Below are 25584 nucleotides of genomic sequence, written 5' to 3'. Positions count from 1 at the left end.
TTAGTCACACAAATAGACAACAGACATGCGCAAATCACACATCACGTTCACGTTAAAAAAGCTCAACATACAACATCATTGTCAGTTATAATATATCTTAAAATATAATACTTACGGTCCTGTTTACAATATATTGATTCCTGGTGTGTGCAATATCGCAATAACAAAGCACTGTGAAGATGCGTCCAGTCAAACACACATATGCGACTGATGCACACAAATAAACAACTTACATACGGAACCGAAGCAAAGTTGTTTTTCGTGTGTGTTCGTAAAGTCCTGTGTACACAATTTCGTGAAAGCAAGACAGGGCAAAAGAGGAAAAGCGCTCGCAGTAAACGCGGGCGAAACACCGGTCGGGTTTCTGTACCAGTTGTCAGTATAAACTGGGACGCGAAGAGAGATGGTGGTTTTGTCGATCGCGAATTTCACTTCTCGACGTCTCGATTTCCCGCGTAAATGTCCACGTGGTTAACTTGTTATGATATCTAAAATACTATTAAACTTTCAAATTACATGTGTTATAAAATGCATACGTGGATGGTTGTATCAGCAAACAAAAACTCATGATTGTGTTGTGTAATTCTAATGGTTGTCTTCGTTTTGTGGAAGTAAGTTGACTAATTAGTACTTTAGCATGAGACATGTTTTGTAATTTAATGAGATCTCCATTTGTATAAGCATTGAGGACTGCCGGTGTCTGTGAAGTTTAACTGGAAAACTTTCGCAATTAAACGTAATTAGTTAACTTAAAACTTTGTTCGTAACTAAAGCGTGCAAAGTTTTATTTCTTTTTATAGGTGCGAATAACTTGTTGATTTCGCGTTCAAAAATTAAAATATAAATTAAAAAACCCATAATACGTTTTGATTCAAAATATTTTTTTTTCTAGTTACCTAGGTTAGTTTACAAGTATTTTTGAAACATTAGGTTTGTCTTTTGTCTATTTTATGTGTTAGTGTGACTCTACCACCAGTTTGGAAGGCAGGATTTGCTTAGCAGAGCCGAGAGATAAGAGAATAAATTCAACAGTTGCTCTATTGGAAAATCAGAAACAATAAACCTTAAAGTTCTTAAACTCAATACCTACAACTTCTTCAATTTCCTGCATGAAGGTGGAAGCTGATCCAATAGTTTCCAAACCTTTTTATCATTAAGGACTTATGTAGTAACGAGGTTGCTTTCTATACATTGGTAGGTTCAAAATTGTATTGGGGATGTTATTAAGAGTACACCCAGTACATAAGATTTTTGCACTTTTTGAATACGATATGACGATATCATTAATTTATGTCGTCTTAGACGACGATTGTTATGTTCTGTTTATGTTTATAATTAATATATTAATCATAAAAAATGTTGTCAACAATTGTTGATTAAATAATATTTTTCTGTAGACTTTAAGTAATAAAGAATATCGTAAACATGCCTTACTTACTTTTGGCAACACTATTTTATATTGCCTATTAGAGCAACTGTTGGAGTGCATCAAATTGACTTTTATTCTTTAGGTTTTTTTACTACGAGTTAAGTAGGAAAAGGAAAAACTTTTTATGATTTTGGAACGAGTAGGTAGGTACTTAAAACTTTTGATTAAAATAAATTATGTACTTTACGTTATATGATAATAAAATATGTTGTTGACAAAGTTGCGAACATACAAACATACACAGCGAAAACAGAAACTGTTAAAATAAATAAACAACATATCCTTTGTTCTACATACCTACACAATTATAAAGAATACTGTATTGTACATAAAACTAATCTAGTAACAATTATACCAACAATGTATCAGAATTTCAGCTGATAAATTAATTCGATCACGTATATACTAAGTGTAGATATATCTATAGACCAAATTCCTAAATAGAACGTTCGAGAATTCGTAGCGCAACAAACCCTCAATACTCGAAATATTTTACGTACAACAGTAACAAGCACGCGGATTACTTTCAAAGAGAAAACGCAGTTCGTACTCTACGGCTGGCTAACTAAATGGTTGTATATACTTAGTACCTACTGTTAAAACAATATTTCCTATTATATTGATCTCCCGTCTAGGCCTTTACTGGATTCAAATGTCTTTTTGATATAATTGTTATCTATACAAATATTACAAATGTGAAAGTAAGTCTGTCTGTCTGTTACCTTTTCCTGGCTAAACGGTTAAATCGATCAAGATGACTTTTGATATAATAGTAAATAAGACCTTGGAGCAAATCATAAGGTACTTTTTAACTCTAAAATAGAAAAGGTAGGGGTGAAATAGGTGTTGAAAGTTTGTATGGAAAGCCCTCCATTTTTAGAGTTACAGTTTTAAAAATTAATGAGAGAGAGAGACGAATATATTAGCATTCCATGGATTCACCGTGCGGGTGCCGGGTCCACTGCGTTATAGAGAGAAAAACTTATAAATCATAAAAAAAATCGAAATATAATGTGATTCAAGAGTTTGTAAAATTCAACCCCCAAAGTGGTGAAATAAAGGTTGAATGTTTACAATGATTTCCACGCGGACGAAGTCGCGGGCGTCCGCTAGTCTATACTTATAATAAATCTGTAGAGAGGTCATTTCTGTACATGAAATATATTTCCAAATAACTATCAGGGGGTGATAAGTGATCGATACTGATGCCAAAAATGCAATCAGTAAAATTTTTGTCTGTCTGTCTCTCTGGGCGTCCGCTAGTCTATACTAATTATAAAGCTGAAGAGTTTGTTTGGTTGAACGCGCTAATCTCAGGAACTACTGATTTTATTAAAAAAAAACCTTTAGTGTTAGACAGCCCATTTATCGAGGAAGGTTATAGATTATATTTTATCCCTGTATTTCTACGGGGACGGGAACCACGCCGGTGAAACCGCGCGGCGTCAACTAGTAATTAATATAATAGGTATGTTAAGCTATCGCAGGCTCTACGGTCCTCCAGAGTTCCGTGGTAATGAGCTTTAGTACAATTGAATGAAAATCGATTCAATGTTATGTAATTTATTTTTATCGTCAGTGTTCGTTTATAAGCTTCTTACTATTAAATTAATTATTGGAGGATATTCCAGTAGCATTAATTCTTTCATGCACCTTTATAACCCCAAGGAGGAATGAATAATAAATTATTAAATTTTCATAGGAATAATATAAAAGCCTTAATAATAAGAAGGAAGGAAATTCTGCAGGAGGTAATGAAATAAAGATTTATGACATCCGTTGCACGGCTCTCTCGTAGCGCACTGGCGGCTCCATTTACTCGCTTTATAGGAAAAAGTAAGCGTATTTAGTTATAAGTATTCTAAATTGACAATTTCATAATTTTATTTCAGCTTAACAAATAAAAACTTGGGATGTAGTTTTTAATTACAAGTCAGAAGACCCACAATCTATATAAACAAAAGAAAGTCGGGTTTGTTACAACACTTATAACTCGAGATCTGCTGGACCGATTTTCATGGTTTTTGATTCGTTGGATTTATCTCCGCCAAGAATAGCAGAATACATCTTTAAATCAATGAAAACTCGACGAATAAATAATTATGAAAGATGGAATAGGAACTACGAGAAGGAAAGCGTCTGCTAGTAAAAGATAAATTTAAATAGCAAAATCTGATCTAAACACATTATTTTATGGATATTTTCTGTATATTATTATTCTTTCATCATCTCGATGACATCATAATACGTTGTCACCAGGCTTAAATAATGATGAAATTTTATTTAAACTGGGAGGCAAGAAGGTGATACCATGCAGTTTGCAAATTTGAACCATATAAATATGGCGACTTGCGGAAAAGAGTAGGTAATACATTTATGTTTTAAATAAAACATTTTTGTGAAAGCCCGATCATGGTTTAAAATTTTACAGTACCAACGTTCATATACGGTATTGGAATTAAAATTATTTCGACCGAAAAGTTATATGGTATGGAATATATTTAAAGCACTGTTACGAATTCTTTATTTTATGTTGTCAAAGTATTCATTTAAAAATTCTGTAATATTTTTTTGAAAGGAACCCCGAAAGTACGACTTTTGTGTTCATAATTAAGGGAACAGGAAATTCGTGTAGACGGAGTCAAAAGCCATGCATAGCTTGTATAAGCTGCTTACGGTATTCGATTCGATACATTTTTAATCTATCATAATAATATATTATTTAATTAAATATTACTGTTCATTAGAGAGAAGAGAGTCGTGATAGCCCAGTGGATATGACCTCTGCCTCCGATTCCGGAGGGTGTGGGTTCGAATCCGGTACGGGGCATGCACCTCCAACTTTTCAGTTGAGTGCATTTTAAGAAATTAAATATCACGTGTCTCAAACGGTGAAGGAATATCATCGTGAGGAAACCTGCATACCAGAGAATTTCTTAATTCTCTGCGTGTGTGAAGTCTGCCAAACCGCATTGGGCCATGCGCGTGGTGGACTATTGGCCTAACCCCTCTCATTCTGAGAGGAGACTCGAGCTCAGCAGTGAGCCGTATATGGGTTGATAACTGTTCATTAGTTGGTTGGACTTCGACGTAGAGTAAGGAATATGACGAATCGTGTTAGATAGAGTGAGAAAAGAAGCCGTTTTGAAGTCGCGTTGCGTAGTGCGCTTTAGTAGTGCGTTCTACGGAAACACGTACAGTAATTAGAACGTAGAACGTACGTAGAACGCGCTACCGTATTAACTAAACATAATATCTACAAAAAATGTTAAGTCTAAAATTAAACGATGAAGTTTAACTTTAATTCTAATAAATTTCAACGGGTAGGTAAGTGTACATACTGATATAAATAAAAATATAGTGTAGATATGTCTGTGATTTTAAAATACTATTTTTTCTCATTATAATTATTTACACGATCGCTGAAAACGAAAAAAAGTGTTTCTGTTTGTACGGGATAATCTCTGAATTGGCTGAACCGATTTTAATGGGACTTTCACTGGATGATTGAGCAGGCTATTGAACATCAAATATGATACTCTTTGTCAATGTTTTCCGCCGGATTGGTGAAAAGCCGTGTTTCAGGCAGATGAAGTCGCGTGCGTGCCTAATAAAGCAGGCTATTGAGCATCTAATAACCTACTTTTTGTCCCGAGAAATCCATGTTTTCCGCGGTATTTGTGAAAAACCGTATTTCGCGATATCGTTTTAAATATGAAAGAGCAAACATTATAATTATTTTGCTTATACCTTCATTAATTTAAGGCCGATAATTCGCAATTTGCATCACAATATTTGCGGTGGTCTCGGGCGGACTGCGATTATCCTGTAACGTTGCAACGTTTTATTTGTCATCACCGCAATATTAACAACTACGGCTGAAATGCGGTTGTTCAGTAAACCGGGCTCCATGATTGAATTATGTTTAATGTTTGCATTTAGGAATATGTGACCATAAACGTATTTTAAGCACTGTTTAACAGTATTGAACGTTTGCAATAAAAACAAATTAGACAAATTGTAGCATTGTTGGAAGCAGTCTGTGCTTCGTTTAGTTGCTCGTTAAATCTAATGCAGACTTAGTTATATCGTGTTGCAACTCGAAACGCTGTCGGAATACCATACGAACAATAAAAAAAACAGCTATTCAAACGGTATTCGGCTCTCTTCAAAGCGAAAACACTGTTAGTAGTAAAAATGTCATTCGCACATGCATTTGAGCTATTCTACACACGACCACACCTATCCTGTCCATAGTTCTTATTGTCATAGAAATAAAATCCATAATTCGCTGAAAAGGCTCCCGATTCCGCCATTCCACAAAACAAGAATGCCTTTGTTTGAATGAACAAAGAGTATGCATTTAACGTGTTCGCTTAGTTATGTACGTGCTAAATTTTCTGCGACAACAATGTGTTATCAAAGTTGTGCAGTATTGGTTGTCGTATAAATCAGATCAGCTCGCCATTAAACGCGTTTATTGTGAGGCCAAACATGCAGTCGGGGCGCAAAAGTTCAATAAATACTGCACCATTTAAATGCTATGAGATTATTTAACACTATATCTAAATAACTAAATATAAATGTATAATTTTGGCTGGTGGGAGGCTTCAGCCGTGGCTAGTTACCTTACCATCCTAAAGACAAAGACGTACCGCCAAGCGTTCCGGTACGATGTCGTGTAGAAACCGAAAAGGGGTGTGGATTTTCATCCCCTTCCTAACAAGTTAGCTCGCTTCCATCTTAGACTGCATCATCACTTACTATCAGGTGAGATTGTAGTCAAGGGCTTACTTGTAAATAATAATAAAAAAAGCTCATTGGCGTATCTAGGATTATTCCCTAGGGTGGGCCTGGCCCTCGATAATACAATTCCATACAGTGGGCATAGGTACATTCAAGGGTGGGCACTGGGCATGGCCTATAACCCCGTTCGCTAATAAGCAGCCGTGATAGCCCAGTTGATATGACATCTGCCTTCGATTCCGAGGGCGTAGCTTCGAATCCGGTCCGGTTTATGCACCTCCAACTTTCTAGTGCATTTTAAGGAATTAAATATCACGTGTCATAAACGGTGAAGGGAAAAAATAGCGATAAAAACTGCATACATGAGAATTTTCTGATTATTAACAACCCATATTCGGCTCACTATTGTGCACGAGTCTCTTCTGAGAATGAGAAGGGTTAAGCCTTAGTCCACAACGCTGGCCCAATGCGGATTGGCAGACTTCACACACGCAGAGAATTGAGAAAATTCTCTGGTATTTTTAAAATTTTCCTTCACCGTTTGGACACGTGATATTTAATTCATTAAAATGCACACAACTGAAAAGTTGGAGGTGCATGCCTCGGACCAGATTCGAACCCACACCCTCCGCAATCAGAGGCATAGGCCACTGGGCTATCACAGATATATAGTACAAAAAGTAGATAGATAGTGCAATACTAGTACTAAATACGGACGATGTAAAAGTGGAAATTCATCTATACTAATATTATAAAGCTGAAGAGTTTGTTTGTTTGGTTGAACGCGCTAATCTCAGGAACTACTGGTCCGATTTGAAAGATTCTTTCAGTGTTAGATAGCCCATTTATCAAGGAAGGCTATAGGCTATAAATTATCCCCGTATTCCTACGAGAACGGGAACCACGCGGGTGAAACCGCGCGGCATCAGCTAGCTCAAAATATAATTTCACTCCTTTCAGTCATATGCTATACTACATTTTGTAGCAAATTAAAAGTTTCCCAAGACTCATTAAAAATTGTTACTGAATTACTGCAATCAATATCTCAGGTCCGCAGTGCAATTTTATAAACTTATGGGGAGTTATATTTCTCGCGAGGAAATAAGTTTCTGCTGCTGATATAACAGGAAAACTAATGGAAAAGAAAAATTGCAAACCTCATTTTGGTAGCACAACAAATAATGTAAAAGAAGGCTTATTTTTATGGATATGAAATCTTCTTTCGATTGGAAAGATGTAGTTTCGAATCCTGGCATGCACCTCCAACTTTTCAGTTATGTGCATTTTCGGAAATTAGATATCACGTGTCTCAAACGGTGAAGGAAAATCATCGTGAGGAAACCTGCATACCTGAGAATTTTCTTAATTCTCTATCTATCCGCATTGGGCCAGCGTAAACGTGGGACTAAGGCCCATCCCTCTCATTCTGAGAGGAGACTCGTGCTCAACAGTGAGCAGGTTACGCGTTGTTGATGATGAATGATGAGGCTTATTTTACAAGCACTTCGAGACGTACGGCCAGGATATGTTGTCATGGTGATAAGTAAAGTTGAAAATTTGAAATTAAAGTTGAAGGTTTCAAACGCACTTATCGTCTGAGCAAATTCATGTTTTTTATTCTGCACAAGTAAGACCTTGATTATACAATCTCACCTGATGGTAAGTGATGTTGCAATCGAAGATGGAAGCGAACCCCGAACGTTTTCTACCCGACATCGTACCGGAACTCTAAATCGCTTGGCGGTACGTCTTTGCCGGTCGTGTGGTATCTAGCCAGTCTCGGACCAATTAAGAAAACCTCAATCAGATCAGCCGGTTCGAACCTAAGACCTCCGTCTTGTAAGTCCACCGCGCATACCACTGAGCTACGTAGGCCGTCTTGTAATAGAGCAATTTAAGCTTAAATCTCTTACGTAGCAAATTGCAAATTTCCAACCAACCAACTTCCTGTTGCGGTTTTTCAACGCCATTATTATAAGGTTATTTAAGGTGGCTAAATAACCCTTCAAATGCTGGTAAAGGCGGTGTAAGTGTTTATAGGCTGTCAACGACATTTTGTGCTATAGACATGTTACGTGCCTACAAATCACCGCAAAAAGTGGGCCGAATTCAGCTAATCCACTGAGCGCAGACATCCACAATTTTGTGTATAATTCCTTATTATTATATTTATGTATACAGGATGCTCGGGAGTATTTCCCATAATTTCAAGGTGTTGACGAGTTCACTTATAGGAATTGCATAACTAATTTAGGTTTTAATTTTTTTAACTAAAAAATAAAACCTTTTTATGTTTTCATACAAAGTAATTCAAAAAATTCCGATTATCCATGTAAGACACGCCTTTATCTATCCTTGAATTTAAAAATACGTAAAACTTAGCTTTATAGTCATAATAATCATAAGGAATGCGTATAGGGGACACAATTTATGATCTATTTACAAAAAAAATATGATTTAGTCCGAAAAATATTTCTAATAGAACACAAATGTTTGACATTTGTAATTAATTTTCTTCAAAGAGTATAATATTCCCTAAAGTTATGGAAAATACTCCCGAGCATCCTGTATACATTTTCAAAAGTTCCTAACTACACAACTCGACATTATATATGCATGTTTATATATTATTTGTTTTAATAACTTTAGTTGTTTACTACGCGACTCTGTAAAATACGACCAATTAGCCGCTTTTGTTCGCCTCAGATTAACGCGCTAGTGATATATTATCTCTATTATAAAATATTTGGTTGCTGTAATCACTTCACATCAGGTGATCCGAAAGCTCGTTTTTGTCGCTACTATAGCAACAAAATGTAAATATAAAAAAGCAGCTGCTTTATCTAGTTTGTTAGTTTGACAGTAAGTTTTTTTATGGTTAGTAATCAAATGTTAGAGCTGCGATAGCCCAGTGGATACGACCTCTGCCTCCGATTCCGGAGGGCGTGGGTTCGAATCCGGTCTGGGGTATGCACCTCCAACTTTTCAGTTGTGTGCATTTTAAGAAATTAAATATCACGTGTCTCAAACGGTGAAGGAAAACATCGTGAGGAAACCTGCATACCAGAGAATTTTTTTAATTATCTGCGTGTGTGAAGTCTGCCAATCCGCATTGGGCCAGCGTGGTGGACTATTAACCTAACCCCTCTCATTGTGAGAGGAGACTCGAGCTCAGCAGTGAACCGAATATGGGTTGGGTTGATAACGAATCAAATATTAATATTATTTACTGTTTTGAGCTTTTTGAAATTTTCATTTTTATAACAATATTTATAAAATACAAAAATTGGTGGGCAGTTGATATTCTATATTAGAACCAACTTGCAAGACAAACTTGCTAATATCATGGCCAACAATTAATTAAAAATGAAACTCCAACTAAATCAATTCAAAATGTATTACTTATAAAAAGAAATACAAGGAAATTGTTTACGTAGATACAGTATAAAAATAGTATGTATTGAGGGCTGATTTACGCAACAGTGCTTCAATATTCTCGAGCATTTTAAAGGAACTTTTGAGCCAATCATCGCGTAACATTTTCAAGAAAATCTCTCTTTACATTAAACTGAAGTGGGTAGACGTTTCCATAAATAAACCTTTTATACTAAGCGTAGTATTAAATTTCCTTAGAAAATCTGTACATTGTATCTTAATAACACACACGTTACTTCATAGATTGGGTTGTGGGTTGTTAACTAATGAGATACCTAATATCAGTTATCCTAAATAAAAATACCTACCAGCAACGAAGAGAACATGCAAGCCGATTCCTGTCGGGTTACCATTAAAAATCCATGCATATTCATTGTTGTACTGTATTTAGATATATGAGAAACCGGAGTGTGTATCACGCTGTAAGAATTTTCTTGTCGACTCGACTTGTCTTCATCTAAATTCATCCTTCGCCACTGGTACCCGTTACCAGACAAAAGTTAAATACTGGAAGATCAAGACTGTGGTTAAAAGTCCTTAAAATAGTAGCGATGAATGATGATCCACTGTTGGAATACAATGTATTTGTTGTATTACCCATTTGTCATCCCCATTTTTCACCCGAAACGTCCAACTACTACTTAAATCAATTTAAGACTCAGAATCACTCAGGGGATGATTGAGTGAGCTATGCTTATAGTATCAAATTAGAAACAAGAGATTCGCAGAAGAACCTAATTAATGGACACAAACCTGAGGTCAACGACTCGCAAAGGTTATAAGGCAATGGGCTGTAAACGTACTTCGAAAAGCCGAAGGATGTTAGGGTTGCTAGAATGTCGAACCTACACCTGAAAGCGGAAAATTACGGAATTGACGGAAGCTCCTACAAAATGTCTGTATCCAGCATTGAACCGTCCATCGGCCGATGTGATGATTATGGAATATACTGTTTTAGTCAATTTAACCCAAAGCTGTCAGAGATTTTTTTAAGTTTGCTGAACTTAAAAAAACTGAACGAGTATAAGCCACATTATTAAGTCTATTGGAATAGTTTTTAGTCACAGTTAATGCAACAATGAAGAGTAGAGATGCTAAATTTATACGACCGCGTAGCGTAGCGTACTACTCCCATCGGACGTGATTTAATTACGTTGAAGTCAAATTTAGGTTTAATTGTGCATTATCACCACCAAAGATAAGAATATCTTTAATATACCCGTTTAAGAATGATTTGTAATAACAACAGAAACTGAGTAATGTTTTTGAACAAAAATACTTGGTTAAGGTTTTTATTATTAAAAATCTATTTGTTTGATTTATTTATTTATTTTCCTAATTTCCGTGAAATATCGATAATGAAAAAGACGTATTTCACGTATACATATATTGTACTCGTATACTAGTGGACGCCCGCGACTTCGCCCTCGTGGAATTTAATTTTTTACAAATCCCTCGGGAGCCATTGATTTTTCTGTAATAAAAACTAGCCTATGTGTTAATCCAGACTATAATCTATATCTACTTCAAATTTCAGGTGATTCGGTTTAGTAGCCGAGGCGTGAAAGAGTAACAAACATTCATACCTACCATCAAAATCATTAATTTTGTTGCAAATCTCGGAAATCCATGGATTTTTTTGGGATAAAAAGTAGCCTATGTGTTAATCCAGAGTAAAATCTATTTCCGTTCCAAATTGCAGCCAAATCGCTTCAGTATTAGCCGTGTTAAAGAGTTACAAACACTCAAACAAACATATATCCATATAAACTTTAACTTAGCTTTAACTTTATAATATTAGTAGGTTTCCGTAATTCCGTATTGATAAATATAAGATAGATAGCTAATTAGGTACCTAATTATTAATTTTCTTGTTTTTAATTTTCATTACATTTCACTGTTTCGTATTTATAAACACTCGATTGGTACTTTTGTGTCTTAAATTCGAAAACCGCTTTACGGAAAGCAATCCCTGTAAATTAATCAGAATGCAAATTGAATCGGAAACGAAACAATCAACGTGCTAAAGATCATTAAACTTTGTACTCATCGTGGGTGAAGTGTCGCTTTAATGGGGTAAATTACACTTCCTTGATAACTGCCTCATTGGACCAATGGTTAGTCATTATGAGGTCCTGGGTTCGATTCCTGGATCAAGCAATGAAATATTAAGCATTTTTTGCTCTCCGAAAATTCGCGGAGTTCTGAAGTTGTAGGAGGTACATACCCTTGTCGCATAGAACCTTAGTAGCATAGAGCCGTGATAGCCCAGTGGATATAACCTCTGCCTTCAAAGCTGGAGGGTGTAGATTCGAATCCGATCCGGGACAAGCACCTCCGACTTTTCAGTTGCGTGCATTTTAAGAAATTAAATATCACGTTTCTCAAACGTTGAAGGAAAATCTTTGTAAGGAAATCTGCATACCAGACAATTTTCTTAATTATCTGCGTGTGTGAAGTCCGCCAATACGCATTAGTCCTTTCATATAAGAGATATAAAGAAATACTAGCAGACTCTCGCGATTTCGTTTGTTTCAAGCTACTTCACAATTCACGAAAACGAGATTATACTCGTAGAGTGCTTATGAGAGACGCCTAAGGATACAATATATTCCTGTGCTGAATTTCATCAAAACTGGTTCAGTTTATTCCCCGTGGTCCCTGCGAGACATATAATGCTGCCGAATTAAAAATATGTTGTGATCAATATTATACTCGATTTTTTTTAATAACTCGAATACTTTTAACGTAATCGGGAATACTTTTGTCGTATTTTTACTGATTAAATATCTTATTAACCGACTTTAAGAAAAGGAGGTTCTCAATTCTACGCGTACCTATGATATATTTTTTTCCCCTTTTTTATTTTTTTTTTAAATTTCTTTTTTTTGAATTTTATTTTTGATATTTTTTTAAAATTTTTTTTTAAACTTTTTTTTCAAAAATGCCCGTAAGATACAAGAATATCTTCAAGAAAATAAAATAGTCCATTGGTTTTATTTTCTTGAAAATCGGTTTTGTAATTTTGTGTTATTAGGTATTATGTGAAAAAAGATTAAAATAGATACAAGAAATCGGTTAATAAGATATTTAATCAATAAAAATACGACAAAAATATTCCCGATTACGTTAAAAGTATTCGATTTATTAAAAAAAATCGAGTATAATATTGATCACAACATATTTTTAATTCGGTAGTATTATATGTCTCGCAGGGACCACGGGGAATTTATTCTCCGTGGTCCCTGCAGGGACTACGGCGCAGGGACCACGGGGAATACACCTTCAGTGGTTAAGCAAATACAACAAACAAACAAACTTACTTTCACATTATTTTTATTTCAGCTTAAAATACCTAATAAAGGTACTAATTATGAAAAAGTCGACTCAAGAATTTCATAGTTGGGTTAGATATTATTCTCTGCTGCTAAAAATAAACTTACTGATTTTCTCAAGAAAGGATTAAAGCTTTACAAGGCTTAGTTAGTTTTTTGCTGTTTACAAAATTATCACAATCTCAGTTCAAGTAAGATTAAAAGTTTTAAAATAAAAATTCGCCATTATACTTTATATTATAAGTTATACAAACTCCTTCCTTTGGGAGGATTGTAGGGGCGGCGAGTTAGCTATTCCAGAGTTTTGGATTGTTGGTTCGGCCAATGCGATTCAGAGGAAAGTTGAATTCGGATTGAATCGGACATAACGCGAGGAAAAATCAATGATTCAATGCTGCTATCGTAGCATTGAATCATTGATTTTTCCTCGCGAAGTTATTTGAAGTTTGAATTTGTTTTGTGCATATTTTGCTGTTGGATTTCAAGTCTTTCGAAATTCGTAACAAGCAAAATGGTAGGTCGAAATATTATTTGTGGACTAGGATAGCAGCGGTCTAAGCAGTACAAGTTTGGGCATTGTACCAGCATGCTAAGTTGTTTGGTATTTTGTTAATAGGAAGAAACCTCTCAGCGAACTAAACTTGAGCCAATTTAGAAAGAGGAATGTCCACCGGCCCATACAACGGCGCAGGGAACCCAGGTATACCCGTATAAAAGTATATGGAGAGGATTATATGATGTGTAAATAAGGATCTGGTTAAATAATTGTCGTAATAAAAGTATGTTTCTTGAAGAATAATGCATTTTTTTCATCACAGAGCAAAATGTACCAAAGCAGCGAAGTAACATTTGTATTATTTTTTCTGTTACCAACAAACTTAATAAACAAGAAAACGAAACAAATAAACCAATTACCAGTCTTCAAAAAATATCGTAGAGCTCAGGTCAACAGTCTTTGCTTGTTTGTGCCCGTTGTGGAATAATTAAAGATGAATTAAAAATGTCATAAAACGTTGTAGCAAACTTTTTTTTTATAAATGATATCTATACTAATATTATAAAGCGGAAGAGTTTGTTTGTTTGTTTGTTTGTTTGATTGAACGCGCTAATCTCGGGAACTACTGGTCCGATTTGAAAAATACTTTCAGTGATAGATAGCCCATTTATCGAGGAAGGCTATAGGCTATATTTTATTTAAAAAAAAAATAGGGATCCTTCCTGAAACTTCAATAATGTAACCCAAGGTGTACATGGCGTGTGTTCGCGCCTTCCCAAAAGTCTGCTAATGCCCTCAAGCATTGTCATTGCTATTCAAAAGGCCAAGGGGTTGCAAATACAGCAGCGTCATTCATTCGACCGTGAAATGACCTCACTCTCAACCAACACGCGCACGAGACGGTTGTAGCTTGCCAATTTGTCATCGGACCTAACCTTACTTACAATAAACCTTTTCAACCATCTCCATGTTTTTCTTTACCAGCGTGCGCTGCAAAAACTATTGATGTTAGAATAAAATAATGTACAACAACTTTGTAGAACACATCATTTTCTACAAAAAATGTCGCGACAGCATATATCTTTCTATCTATCTATCTATACTATAATAAAAGAGTAGAAATCGAGTGTCTGTACTTTGACCAAATTTAACTAAAATCAAGTTAGGGCGATTAGAAATGAGCAATGGAATACAAAAATATATATATATTTTTTTTTTGCCTGTCTGTCTGTCTGTCTGTCTTTCTGTCTGTCTGTCTGTATGTCTGTCTGTCTGTCTGTCTGTCTGTCTGTCTGTCTATTTGTCTGTCTGTCTGTCTGTCCTTCTGTCGCGCTATTATCTGGTTCTGCTGAACGGATTTTGACGCGGATTTCACAAATAGATTAAGCATAGTTCAGGGCAACATATAGGCTTTGTTTCATTAAAATCGGACAGATAGAAAAAAAGTTATCTTAAAAAAACCGGATTGCTCAAATTGATTCGAAGGCGTTATTTGGAGAAACGAGTTTTCCACTAAAACTGTGTAATATCGATATTGAGGCACATATTCTATACTCAACTGACCAATTTGTTTGTTTATTTGGTTGAACGCGCGAAACTAATCTCAGGAACTACTTAAAAGTTCAGGTTCAAACTGAATAATCCTTTTTGTGTTTAAATAGTCACATTGTCTACTTTTTTTATCGTATAATGTTATGCAAGATTTATTACTATAACCCTTTACACTCGAGGTTATACGATCGTGAGTTTTGACTTTGAAAAATTCTACACTGCACACGTAACAGCTTTTGCGGACGCAAACGTCGTCGAACGATCGTAAGACTATCTGAGGGCATGCGAAAACACACTTTATTACTATAGCTACATGGTGGAACTTGTCAGTCGTCCGGAAAACACGAAAAAGATGACTGTGTTTTTTGACCACGCCGCTCGAACAAGTACGTATTCAATATTTTCGTAATGCTAACGGTTTACTAATATTTTTAAATGTAGTTTGCTACTTTATTAGTTGTTAAATAATACCACATATGTTTTTTGTACATTAGTTTATTTATCGGTTGATACTATGCCTCGAAATTTAAACTCGCACGATTGTAGTACCTCGGTTGTACTACGTAAACTTGATAACAAATGTTACCCTGTCTTTTAGTTTTATTTATGTGATTTAATGCCTTTAAATGTATGTATTTTTTACTTTTAGAGCGTTCACTCATGGGCGAAATAGTTCACCTTTTGGTTAACGGCAATATCTCTGATATTGAAGATTCTGAACACAGAATTAGATCCAGATGTCTCGTTTCAGCACATTGCAGACGTAGCGTCAGAAGAAGAACAGGATGACAAAGAAATACCACCTTCCTTTTAGGTAACAGAACTAAAACCTCCGTCACCACCATATGAATTGCCAGTCCTGCCAAATTTAAGAACGACAGTGAGAGAATCGCGTTCTACTGTGCGAGAATCAAGATGTTTGCCTTTTGCAGTAGCAGATCGAGAACGCCAGTAAGTAGACGTGGAAGAAGGCCTTCAAGAGGGCGAGGGGCAGCATCAATTTTAGGTACAAGAAACAAGAAAGCGAATATGGAAGCAAACTGCTTTTATAGAAAACGCTCACAAGTATTCTACCTTAACAATAAACCCAGTAAGACGACCTATTGAATATTTTCATGGTTATTTTGATACACAGTTTTTTTAGAAAAGATATCTCATTGTTCCAAATTATATTACCATACGCACATGATCATGAACTTAAATCTTCAAGAGCTGAAATAACGAAATGATTTGTTATTCATCTTATTATGGGCTGTATTCCTTACCTTCGAGTAACGTATTGGAGAGTTGGTATGAAGTTAGGATTGATCAATGACCTAATGACAAGTGACAGACTCCTTACTTTAACTGGTAATGCACTCTATGTTGTCGAGTCCTATTCATCAGCTCCAAACGAAGTGGATAACCACGTATGGAAGGTACAAGCCATGATTGACATGTTAAATAACCTGTAAAAAATTGGTAAGAGTCCCAGAATTCTACTCGATTGACGAGCAGATGATCCCCTTTACAGGACGCTGTAAGCTATGGCAGGTTGTAAAAAATAGACCACGACCTGTAGGCCTAAAAAGTTTTATCCTTTCCACAAGTGATGGTGATGCTAGATTTCGAAATTCACATAGGCGCTAAAAGCAGTTTCGGTGATACAAATCTTGGGTCTTGGCCCCTCAGTAATTTTAGATTTGATAAAAGGTGTTCCACGTGGTTGCTGTACATATCATGATCAATATTTTACTATACCTTCCCTTTAATTGAGGAAATGGAAAAGATGGGGTTGCATTCGACAGGAACCATAATGCAGAACAGGATTGGATGGCCGAGCATCAACTAAAATGTTTATTTTGTTTAACTTAAGTCTAAGACTGAAGTAAAAAAGTGTTGATTTTATAATAATAATTATTTAAAATAAATTATGTTTATAGTTATCAATCATTATTTTATTATTTTCTTTGTTATATTGCTATATAATAACAGAGACTCACGATCGTGCGACTTACAATTATTTCCTGAAACTCACGATCGTGAGGGTCTGGTTGCAGCAAACCAGGTGCACTAGGATTTTTTTCAATATTTTTCTCATAATTTTCTACCACTATGGAAGTTAAGGAATAACATTTAAACACAATATAGAAGAACTTCATCTCTCGGGTGTAAAGGGCTAAAAAGAGCACGAATTTGGCGCAATAGCTATTAAATACTTATCTATACTCTATACTTATAATAAAACTGTAGGTAACAGGTCAAATTACAGAACTTTTTGATTAATTTAAAAAAAAAATTATTATAGGGCATTATACAATCGATACTGCATTCAAAAACATTTTTTTTCGATTATTTGTCTGTCTGTCCCTATTTTTTGTTGACCGGGCATCACACTGAAACTACTGAATGAATTCAAATGAAACTTAGCACGGTTTGAGAACATAATACGGAGCAGGTTATAGAATACTTTTTATAGCGAAAATAAAATCAGAAAGGGGTGAAATAGGGGTTGAAAGTTTGTACGAAAAGTCCTCCTCTTTTCCTGGTTAATTTACCCAAGCACAAAAAACGCGCTTTAAACTTTATTATAGACCGGCATTCGGCCGGGAGTTTGTGATAGGGCCTTTGACCGTGACTACGGCAGGGCATTTTACTCAAGCACAAAAATCGGAACGCGCGGCCTTCGGCCGGGAGTTTATGATACAGCCTTCGACCGTGACTACGGCTGGGTATTTTACCCAAACAAAAAAAACGGAACGCGCGGCCTTCAGCCGGGAGTTTATGATACAGCCTTCGACCGTGACTACGGCTGGGTATTTCACCCAAGCAAAAAAAAAGCGTGGTCTTCAGCCGGGGGTTTGTAATATGGCCTCTGATCGTGGCTACGGCTGGGCATTTTACCAATGCACAAAAAACGGAACGTGCGACCTTCGGCCGCGCACTGTGTTGTGATCCGGCCTTCGGCCGGGAGTTTGTGATAGAGCCTTCGACCGTGACTACGGCTGGGCATTTTACCGAAGCACAAAAAACGGAACGCGCGGCCTTCAGCCGGGAGTTTATGATACAACCTTCGACCGTGACTACGGTTGGGTATTTCACCCAAGCAAAAAAAAAAGCGCGGCCTTCAGCCGGGGGTTTGTAATATGGGCTCTGATCGTGGCTACGGCTGGGCATTTTACTGATGCACAAAAAACGGAACGCCCGACCTTCGGTCGCGCACTGTGTTGTGACCCGGCCTTCGGCCGGGAGTTTGTGATAGAGCCATCGACCGTGACTACGGCTGGGCATTTTACCCAAGCACAAAAAACGGAACGCGCGGCCTTGGGCCGCGCACTGTATTGTGGCCCGGCCTTCGGTTGGGAGTTTATGATACAGCCTTCGACCGCGACTACGGCTGGATATTTTATCCAAACAAAAAAAAGCGCGGCCTTCGGCTGGGGGTTTGTAATATGGCCTCTGATCGTCGCTAAGGCTGGGCATTTTACCAATGCACAAAAAAACGGAACGCGCATCCTTTGGCCGCGCACTGTGTTGTAACGCGGCCTTCGGCCGGGAGTTTGTGATAGACCCTTCGACCGTGACTACGACTGGGCATTTTACCCAAGCACAAAAAACTAAACGGGGTCGAAAATGTACATCGATTTTCACGCGGACGAAGTCGCGGGCATCTGCTAGTTCGTGTATATTAAACAGTTCGCTAGTGCAACTTGGATCGAAATCGAAACAATCTAGAAAGCAATCAAGATGTCCAAGATCGTGCAACTTCATTCCATGTTAGTTTAAGTCGTGTCATGTAAAAAGACAGTTCGTGGGCGTCCTCTATAGGAGTACCTATTGTTTAATTTTGTACAAATAATAATTTACTATAATTTAACTTGAAATAATAGTCGAATAGAAATAAATAAATAAAAATAAAAAAAACCTTTTATTTCTTTTTATTAACAGTTTACAATTAATTAGGTGCTAAGTATTTTAATTTGTTAATTATTTAATTTAAGTAAGGTATAATTTTTAAAATTTTATTTTCTTTCCTTTTATTTAAAAGAAGAACCCTTTACGGTGAAGGCCTCCTCTAGGTTCTGCCATTTTGATCGGTCTTTTGCCTTCAGTAGCCAGTTTTTGCCGGTGTAATAAATAAATAGGCGAATAAGACTCACTAATGTTTATCGTGAAACAATAAGAGATTAATCTTTTATTGTGTCACGCTTAAAACGGTTAATCTCTTTTAATTTTAATTTTAGTTAGGAGACTAAATTAATAATTAAAAGTATTAATTGTCATATCAAACCCCTTTAAGTAAAATATACTTTGCAAATAGCGATTTATAATGTTGTAGACCGGTAGGAATTAGTTTTATGGTGTAGCAGGACAAAAGCATATTTTTATGTGCCACTTTTGCTTCTCTGAATAAGTATTACAAACACATATTGTAGAATATTACCAAAGCTCAAATATATATTTTTATGACAAGTTAGCCCCTTGATTGCGATCACACCTGATGTTCAGTAATGATAATAGCCACAGCCTTTGCCTACCACCAGACCAGATCAGACCAGAGACAATTTAAAAATTATAAAACATTAAACTGACCCGTGCTAGGAATCAAACCCAGGAACTCTCTGTTGAGAACCATAATCATAAATATGCAACTTAGGTAGGTGGCAGTTTAATATCCTGTCAATTGCTATTTTTACTTGACACCTATTATAAAATGTATGCGGTTTGTTATATAATAGGACGTTGGCGAAATATTGCAACGTTCTGACGCCGTCCTTTGAATGGGGCAAGATAGAGTTAGCAATGTCAGATTTTGCGTTATTGACTCGACCACTGTGACTTGTAGCAAATCCGCGTTTGATTGAATTGGACCCAGCGTCATTGCTATCCTCGAATAGATTTATCGGCAATTGCTTGTGTGGCTGTTTTGTTATTTTGAATTATCCTAATAGTATATTGATTGCCGTTTCAATTCAATTTATCATTAAATTCAATAACCTATCCATTGTAATTTAATGGTAAATAGCCTTTAATAAGCTTTAAGTGTTATAAGCTTACTGTGTACTGTACAGCTTACATTTTGCGTGTCTGCCTGTATTTAAAACAATTTAGGGTTACACCGAATTCATATATTCCTCAATAGTATTATAATCACTTACATACACAAATTATCTAACACCTACCAATATATTTAACTAGCAGGTGCCCGCGACTTCGTCCGCGTGAAAATCGATGTACATTTTCGACCCCGTTTCGTTTTTTGTGCTTGGGTAAAATGCCAAGTCGTAGTCACGGTCGAAGGGTCTATCACAAACTCCCGGCCGAAGGCCGGGTTACAACACAGTGCGCGGCCGAAGGATGCGCGTTCCGTTTTTTTGTGCATCGGTAAAATGCCTAGCCGTAGCGCCGATCAGAGGCCATATTACAAACCCCTGGCCGAAGGCCGCGCTTTTTTTTGTTTGGATAAAATACTCAGCCGTAGTCACGGTCGAAGGCCGCGTGTTCCGTTTTTTGTGCTTGGGTAAAATGCCCAGCCGTAGTCACGGTCGAAGGCTGTATCATAAACTCCTGGCCGAAGACAGGGCTACAATACAGTGAGCGGCCGAAGGCCGCGCGTTCCGTTTTTTGTGCTTCGGTAAAATGCCCAGCCGTAGTCACGGTCGAAGGCTCTATTACAAACTCCCGGCCGAAGGCCGGGTCACAACACAGTGCGCGGCCGAAGGTCGCGCGTTTCGTTTTTTGGCATCAGTAAAATGCCCAGCCGTAGCCACGATCAGAGTCCATATTACAAACCCCGGCTGAAGGCCGCGCTTTTTTTTTGCTTGGGTGAAATACCCAGCCGTAGTCACGGTCGAAGGCTGTATCATAAACTCCCGGCTGAAGGCCGCGCGTTCCGTTTTTTGTGTTTGGGTAAAATGCCAAGCCGTAGTACGGTCGAAGGCTGTATCACAAACTCCCGGCCGAATGCCGGGCCACAATACGGTGCGCGGCCGAAGGCCGCGCGTTCCGTTTTTTGTGCATCGGTAAAATGCCCAGCCGCGCAATCCGATTTTTGTGCTTGGGTAAAATGCCCAGCCGTAGTCATGGTCGAAGGCTGTAACACAAACTCGCGGCCGAAGGCCGGGCTACATAAAAGTGAGCGGCCGAAGGCCGCACGTTCTGTTTTTTGTGCATCGGTAAAATGCCCAGCCGTAGCCACGATCAGAGGCCATATTACAAACCCCCGGCTGAAGGCCGCGCTTTTTTTTGCTTGGGTGAAATACCCAGCCGTAGTCACGGTCAAAGGCTGTACCATAAACTCCCGGCCGAAGGCCGCGCAATCCGATTTTTGTGCTTGGGTAAAATGCCCAGCCGTAGTCATGGTCGAAGGCTGTAACACAAACTCCCGGCCAAAGGCCGGGCTACATAAAAGTGAGCGGCCGAAGGCCGCTCGTTCTGTTTTTTGTGCATCGGTAAAATGCCCAGCCGTAGCCACGATCAGAGGTCATATTACAAACCCCCGGCCGAAGGCCGCGCTTTTTTTTATTTGGTCAAAATACCCAGCCGTAGTCACGGTCGAAGGCTGTATCATAAACTCCCGGCCGAAGGCCGCGCGTTCCGATTTTTGTGCTTGAGTAAAATGCCCTGCCATAGTCACGGTCAAAAGCCCTATCATAAACTCCCGGCCGAATGCCGGTCTATAATAAAGTTTAAAGCGCGTTTTTTGTGCTTGGGTAAATTGACCAGGAAAAGAGGAGGACTTTTCGTATGAACTTTCAACCTCTATTTCACCCCCTTCTGATTTTATTTTCGCTATAAAAAGTATTCTATAACCTGCTCCGTATTATGTTCTCAAACCGTGCTAAGTTTCATTTAAATTCATTCAGTAGTTTCAGTGTGATGCCCGGTCAACAAAAAATAGGGACAGACAGACAAAGAATCGATAAAAAATGTTTTTGAATGCAGTATCGATTGTATAATGCCCTATGATAATTTTTTTTTTTAAATTAATCAAAATGTTCTGTAATTTGACCTGTTACCTACAGTTTTATTATAAGTATAGAGTATAGATAAGTATTTAATAGCTATTGCGCCAAATTCGTGCTCTTTTTATAGTAATAAATCTTGCATAACATTATACGATAAAAAAGTAGACAATGTGACTATTTAAACACAAAAAGGATTATTCAGTTTGAACCTGAACTTTTAAGTAGTTCTTGAGATAAGTTTCGCGCGGTCAACTAAATAAACAAACAAATTGGTCAGTTGAGTATAGAATATGTGCCTCAATATCGATATTACACAGTTTTAGTGGAAAACTCGTTTCTCCAAATAACGCCTGCGAATCAATTTGAGCAATCCGGTTTTTTCAAGATAACTTTTTTTCTATCTGTCCGATTTTAATGAAATAAAGCCTATATGTTGCCCTGAACTATGCTTAATCTATTTGTGAAATCCGCGTCAAAATCCGTTCAGCAAAACCAGAGAATAGCGCGACAGAAGGACAGCCAGACAAACAGACAGATAGACAGACAGACAGGCAAAAAAATCAAAAAAAACTATTTTTGTATTCCATTGCTCATTTCTAATCGCCCTAACTTGATTTTAGTTAAATTTGGTCAAAGTACAGAGACTCGATTTCTACTCTTTTACTATAGTATAGATAGATAGATAGATAGATATATGCTGTCGCGACATTTTTTGTAGAAAATGATGTGTTCTACAAAGTTGTTGTACATTATTTTATTCTTACATCAATAGTTTTTGCAGCGCACGCTGGTAAAGAAAAACTTGGAGAAGGTTGAAAAGGTTTATTGTAAGTAAGGTTAGGTCCGATGACAAATTGGCAAGCTACAACCGTCTCGTGCGCGTGTTGGTTGAGAGTGAGGTCATTTCACGGTCGAGTGAATGACGCTGCTGTATTTGCAACCCCTTGGCCTTTTGAATAGCAAAGACAATGCTTGAGGGCATTAGCAGACTTTTGGAAGGCGCGAACACACGCCATGTACACCTTGGGTTACATTATTGGAGTTTCAGGAAGGATCCCTAATTTTTTTAAAAATAAAATATAGCCTATAGCCTTCCTCGATAAATGGGCTATCTATCACTGAAAGTATTTTTCAAATCGGACCAGTAGTTCCCGAGATTAGCGCGTTCAATCAAACAAACAAACAAACAAACAAACTCTTCCGCTTTATAATATTAGTATAGATAACATAAAATTGAAAATTTTGAAAAACCCCCGAAGGTCATGAATTGATTAATTAAGCTCTTGATCAAGTCATCAATATACTCTTTCAGTGCGCTTTCGTTTGAAACTCACTCGAGTATATTTGCAAGCATTCGGTTATTCTTCCTTACTTTCGTCCCATAGAACTTTAAACGGCTTAACCGATTTTCATCAAACATATCTTTGTCAAAGAACACTTGCATATAAGTACCTTATTTATAAATCTATATTGAAATCGTTTCATCCGTTCGGGAGCTATGGTGCCACAGACAGACTGACAGACAGACACGTCAAGCTTATAACACCCTTCTTTTTAAGTCGGGGTTTTTTTTTATTTTTTACAAGTTAGCTCTTGACTACAATCTCACCTGGTGGTAAATGATGATGCAGTCTAAGATGAAAGCGGGCTAACTTGTTAGGAGGAGGATGAAAATCCGCACTCCTTTCGGATTCTACACGACATCGTACCGGAACGCTAAATCGCTTGGCGGTACGTCTTTGTCGGTAGGTAACTAGCCCCGTGTGTGTGTGTGTGTGTGTGTATGGTTGTTCCTCTTTTACGCTTGGAATGGAAATAGATTCCACTCTACTTTTCATCCCGGAAAAATCTCGTGGGATTTGTGAAAAACTGAATTTCACGCGGACGAAGTCGCGGGCTTTTACTAGTTTACAATAAACCAAAGGTTAAGCCAAAATTCGGATAGGACAGTCAGCGAATAAAAGATAAAGTTATCACATTTCAAGCATTGAACTTGTCCGGGTACCTTACCTGGGTGTTAGGTAAATAGGGCTCTGAAATTCAGCAACCCACTAACGCTGTCCTTTGGGAGAGAAGCCGGTGCTATGCGACAAAGTTAGTAATTACTCCCGAGTTTGCATTGTTGGCTCGACCACTGTGACTTGGAGCGAATTCGCTTTGGGATTGAATTGGACATTACGCTGCCACTATCGTCGAATTGTATCATTGGCATTTGCGTTTGTGAAAAACTGTTTTAAAATTGGTTCAGAAGTTTTCCGTTTCGAGTTGTTTTTTGTTTTGTTCCCAAGGGACTTTAGATTTGAGAACGAGATACGTTTTTACTGTTTCCCGCTTTTACGGGATTAATAATTGCACTTCGACGGCCGTGTGGCGCAGTGGGTAGTGACCCTGCTTTCTGCATCCACGGCCGTGGGTTCGATTCCCACAACTGGAAAATATTTGTGTGATGAGCATGAGTGTTTTCCAGTGTCTGTGTGTATTTATACATTATACAAGTATTTATATGTAGTATATAATTGTAGGTATATTAATATTATAATATCAACTATCTTAGCACCCATAACACAAGCTACTCGTGATGTGTATTGTTTAAGTATATTTCTATCTATCTCTAAACTGTATCATTGTAATTTTCGTTTGAGAAACACTATTTTAAAATTGGTTTAGAATTTTTTGATTTTAAAGTTGATTCTTTCGCTCTTATGGGACTTTTGAGGACAAATACATTTTACTGTTATCTGGTTCTACAGGAATTATACCTACTCGTATATACGACTACGTGTAATTACAATTTGTATAAAAATATGAATAAAACACAACCTTCTTTACGAGCTTAAAATTTATGCTATGATTAAATTATATCGTTGGCGTTTACGTTTGTGGCATTTGCGTTTGTCCATAGCCTATACCTTTTTTATGTGATCTATGCTATGTTCAAAAAGCATTGAAAATTTGTTTAAAAGAATTTTGGTTCAGAAGGTTACAAGTTGTTTTTTATTTTGGTCCTTGACTTAAGAACGTTGTTGTGATATTGTAGGACAGATAGACAGTTAAATTTTATTTATATGTATTGATAGTAGAAGTAGAGCTCTGAAGGAATGATTTTTAGAAAAAAAAATCGTTGTGTAATTGTGTAAAAATGTAGTTACGACTTAAAGACACGAATCACATTTGGATGCCCATGTAACTAATCAATTTTTTGCGCCACTGTGATTACGAATTACAGAAACAATATAAAAATAAACTAACACTTGTAGTTCCATTTTATCTACAAAAGCTTTGTAACAATACAATTAATCAGAATGGAAATGCAAATTAGATTGAAATTGAAACAATCTCGGAATCAATCAAGATACTCAAAATCATTAAACTTAGTAGGTTCAGTAAACGTGGGAATCCGAGGGTGTTACATAAGTAGGGCTAAATTGGTTTCCCCCGAAAATCAGCCACATTCTAACGCCGTCCTCAGGGAGGGGAGGCCGGGGAAGAGGGATAAAGTTAGCAATCCCAGAGTTTGCATTGTTGGCTCGACCACTGCGACTCGGTGGGAATTCGAATGGGTATTGAATTGAACCTAACGCTTTCCCTGTCGCTCTATTGAATCATCGGCATTTTGCTTATATTGGGCCTTGTTTGAAGCTATCT

General features: G+C 37.2%; 1 protein-coding gene across 2 annotated transcripts in view; it reads left to right on the top strand.

The window, feature by feature from the left end:
• LOC112042984 (lachesin) overlaps nt 1–25584 on the top strand; it is a 186614-nt gene that overhangs the window by 48921 nt on the left and 112109 nt on the right. The window contains exon 1 of one of the 2 annotated variants that reach the window (XM_024078218.2): nt 398–611. The exons of the other annotated variant lie outside the window; for it this stretch is intronic. Within the exon in view, the coding sequence (XP_023933986.2) occupies nt 589–611 (23 nt within the window). The 5' untranslated portion in view covers nt 398–588. Of the gene's footprint in view, nt 1–397; nt 612–25584 lie in introns of those variants that run through there. 2 annotated transcript variants of the gene reach the window in all.

This window comes from Bicyclus anynana, chromosome 10 (genome assembly GCF_947172395.1).
Source record: "Bicyclus anynana chromosome 10, ilBicAnyn1.1, whole genome shotgun sequence".
Classification (NCBI taxonomy): domain Eukaryota; kingdom Metazoa; phylum Arthropoda; class Insecta; order Lepidoptera; family Nymphalidae; genus Bicyclus; species Bicyclus anynana.
Note: the sequence above shows the minus strand (reverse complement) of the source record. Positions and strands in the feature narration are given on the sequence as shown.